This window comes from Oratosquilla oratoria, chromosome 44 (assembly GCF_046742065.1).
Source record: "Oratosquilla oratoria isolate Oo_2021 chromosome 44, ASM4674206v1, whole genome shotgun sequence".
Classification (NCBI taxonomy): Eukaryota; Metazoa; Arthropoda; class Malacostraca; order Stomatopoda; family Squillidae; genus Oratosquilla; species Oratosquilla oratoria.
Genome location: NC_134820.1, coordinates 16,109,329 through 16,113,127, shown reverse-complemented (window position 1 = coordinate 16,113,127; position 3,799 = coordinate 16,109,329). Strand labels below are relative to the sequence as shown.

The window sequence follows — 3,799 nt, the reverse complement described above, 5'->3', positions numbered from 1 at the left end:
TGATTCCAAATTTAAAAAATAAATCATACGAAAATCGACTAAAACATATGAATCTGTTTTCCCTAAAAATGCGTAGACTCAGAGGTGACTTGATACAGGTCTTTAAGATTTTAAAGGGAATTGAAAACATCAAGTGACAAAATTTTCACATTAAATGAGAATCAGACAAGAAACAATGGTCTCAAAATGTCCGGAAATAGATTCAGTTTGGAAGTAGGTAGAAACAACTTTGCCAACAGTGTAGTTAATGAATGGAATAAACTTCCTGCACAGGTAGTGCAATGTAGTTCAGTTCGAAGCTTTAAGAATCATTTAGATAAATACCTAAGCAAGATGCTGTAATGATTAGAATTTATTTTATATTATTTGTTTTTGTTTTGTTATCATTTGTCTGTCTGATTTTCATTTATTATTAGTTATATGTCAATTTATTATTATTTACTATTTACCTGTTTGTTTATTACTTAACTATACCTATGCATTTATTTATGTCTTTTATTTGTTATTTACATTATTATAGTTTTTATTTATCATTTAATTACTAATATGATTTTTTCGCATCCGACCTAGATATGGATCAAAAGGTCTCCTGTCGGCATGCTCCGCCTTTGTAATCTATATTGTTATGTAGATCAGTGGAGACAAGTTAAAACATCTACATGTTCTCTTGTTAATGTCAGTTTTAGCGTACTTGTTTGATTACTTTTATGGTCAAATACCGTTACATGTAGACATGTAGGGGAAGGTGGGGTAAGACGGACCCCTTAAGAAAGAAATGGGTCTAGAAGCCACATTTTGATATCTTTTTTAATGTTTTAGGGGTTGTGGTGGTACTTTGGGGTCTTATGATTCCAATACGCAACCTAGGTACGGTTATTTGAGGGAAAAATTTAAACTATGCTTAAAATAAAAAAGGCAACTTTTATTGTTTCCGAAAAAAAATGACGGGGTAAGACGGACCCCAGGGTTCCGTCTTACCCCGTCATTTTTTTGGGTACTTCCTAAGGGTTCATCATAATCCTCGACCAAAAAATAAGAAAAGAGATCCTTCCTGGAATAAATGACAAAGAAAATCCTTCTTTCAGCATCCTTTACCATCATACATTTGCTTCTGTGCCCATTTTACATCCTCTTCACTGTGCCCATTTTACATCCTCTTCACTCTCGCTACTGCTTTCATGAAGCCAGGATGGTCCAGCTTTTGCTTGTTGAGTTTTTGGTTTTATTTTCCTTTTTTCACGTTGTAGTTGCTTTGATATGATTGCTGTTTTATTTTTGGCTTCTATTTTTTTTTTCTTTGCTAGACTGACCTCTTTTTCTTTTTTCTTCTGAACTTCTGTCTCGAGCTCTTTCTTGTATGGGGATCCTGTCATGTTGAGGGGTCCCCCTTGAGTCCTAGGTCTTTTCTTTCGTGTCGTTATGGTCACCTTTGGCAAGGGAACAATTTCCTTGGGTGAACTACCTGGCCTGAACAGACTTGGTTTTTCAGGAACAGGAACAGCACATGGGTTTTCCGATATGTCAGCTACTTCCAGTTCAGGTTCATCCTCAGTGACTATGATAGGAGGGGCGACATGGTCGTTAGATCTTCCTCTTTCTGATCAGCATCTAATGGAGAGTCTGTTGGGTGTGCAGGTAAAAATGCAGCTTCTCCGAAAACATGCTTATTCAATGGGCAGATACCGGTTTTCTTAAACCCATTAATGGCTGTGTTTGGAACAGCAGCATGGAGATAGGCCTCACCAAATAAAGCATATATTTTGTAGATTGTCACAAGTCTGCCAGGATTGTTTCTGAGGAATGTTTCAACAGCCCTCACATAGTAGGCATTCAGTGGTTTCATAAATGAAACATCCAGTGGCTGCATTCGGTGACTGCAATGTGGTGGTAAAACAACAATCGTGACATAATTATCCCTGGCAAGATTGATAACATCAAGATTCTTGATATGGGTCATGTGTCCATCCATAATCAGCAATACTGGATCATTCACTGATGGCTTGGTGTGGGCAAGAAAGTGCTGAAACCATTCTGTAAAAATAGGGAGCTGCATCCACCCAGATGGATGACAGGCAAATCCGGTTCCTGGTGGAGCACCATCCTTTAGTTCTTGCTTCATACGAACCCGTGGAAAGATGAGGAAATTCCTTGGAGGCTGCTTTCACACACATCTTTTTTTCTTTAACTGCAGATATTGCATTCTGCATTGCTTCTGTATTCCATCCCCCTCTATTACTTATCCTCACGTATTTCCGGGGCATCTACAAGGAAAAGAAAAAGAAAATGCTAAGTGTTTGTAAAATATTTAGAGTATGGGGTGAGATGGACCCCTCGGGGTCCATCTCACCCCATACGTAAATATTCGCATTATGCATTTTTTAATAAAACATCTATGTTTGATATATCATTTTATGGCACATACCTATAATGCACACACGATTGGCTATATGCAGCATGATTACTAAATTATTACAGCCAGTATATCAATGCAAAAAAAATAATTATCTTACCTTCTCCAAATAACATCAGCACTGTCCAAAAACACAAACCTCCACATTGAGCGCAAATGCGGTACTGAACCTGGTTTCCGGTTCCACCCGCGTGAGTTACAGTTGATGTTGAGGACATCTAGCGGCAACAATCTTAATCATGCCCTTTCTAATTCAAATTAGAGGGGAGGGTCCATCTCACCCCAGGGGTCCGTCTTACCCCACCTTCCCCTACTGTTTCATAAACCACACAGGAAAACTTATTTACAGATGGCATCACTATCACGCAGCCCATACCAGCCACATAGGCCACGAGAGTAACACGACAGCTCCCATGACCGGCGGAGTGGTTCACACGTGCTAATGTTTTGGTACTACCAATATGGCGGCCATGTCCCGCCTGCCCGCCTCACTCCTGGGGCAGCCCACGACCCATATACTCGATCCAGGTGTTATGCAGATCAGTCATGGTGCAGGTGATCTAACATGACGCGAAGTAACTGAAACACGTAGCCGTCTCTTCCGTGCCTGGGCGCTTTTTTTTTTTTTTTTTTTTTTTTTTTTTTTTTTTTTTCGTCCCAGCGGCCCTTGCCGATTTTGGGACTGGCTTTTAATTTACCATGTAATGTGTGTTTGCCATGTAATATGTGTAATGTGTGTTTATTATGTGTTGTCTTTTATTTTTATTTTTATTTTTTTATCATTCTTGTCTTTTTTTATATTGTCATTATTATTTTATGCGCACATATATATGTATATACCTGCACATCTATATATACATACATACACACACACATATATACATACTATGTATGTACATGCACTGTATATATGTAAGTGGAGGATTGGCGGGTAGGGTGGAGGGGTTTTAGGGTTTGGGGATTTATCAATTTTACAGTAGAGATACTACTGGGGAAGAGCAGATGAGGTGGGCCGTGAAGACCAGCTGTCTTCGTCCGGCGTCTGTGAGGCTGTTTTCCAGCAGGCGTTCAAGGGCTGTGGCAGGGTCACCAAGGAGGTTTCGGATGAGGCCAAAATGTTGTTCTAGGTCGGGGCAGAGGAAGACGCAGTGGCTAAAGGACACCAGTTCCGTGCCACACGAGCAGATGGTCTGTGTGAACTGGGTCCGCCAGTGATTTGTCCGAAGCCGCGATACCATGGCCGCGATGTGGGGGGGGCAGCGAGGAGAGACTGGAGTCGTTGGCCTCAAGGCAGGTCTTTGTTGGCCATCCCCGGGAGACAGCAGTGGCGGCATATTCTGCCTTCCACATGTCCCAGACGGCTCGATCTATCATCCGATACATATCACT

The 3,799-nt window shown here is 40.7% G+C and overlaps 1 protein-coding gene across 1 annotated transcript; it reads right to left on the bottom strand.

The window, feature by feature from the left end:
- Positions 1-1,555: 1,555 nt before the first annotated feature.
- On the bottom strand, positions 1,556-2,590 carry LOC143022312 (uncharacterized). Its single transcript, XM_076180459.1, has 2 exons — positions 2,511-2,590; positions 1,556-2,261 (listed from the first exon to the last, which is right to left on the bottom strand). The coding sequence occupies exon 2, from the start codon at positions 2,117-2,119 to the stop codon at positions 1,556-1,558; it is 564 nt and encodes a 187-aa protein (XP_076036574.1). The 5' UTR covers positions 2,120-2,261; positions 2,511-2,590.
- Between the last annotated feature and the right edge of the window lie 1,209 nt (positions 2,591-3,799).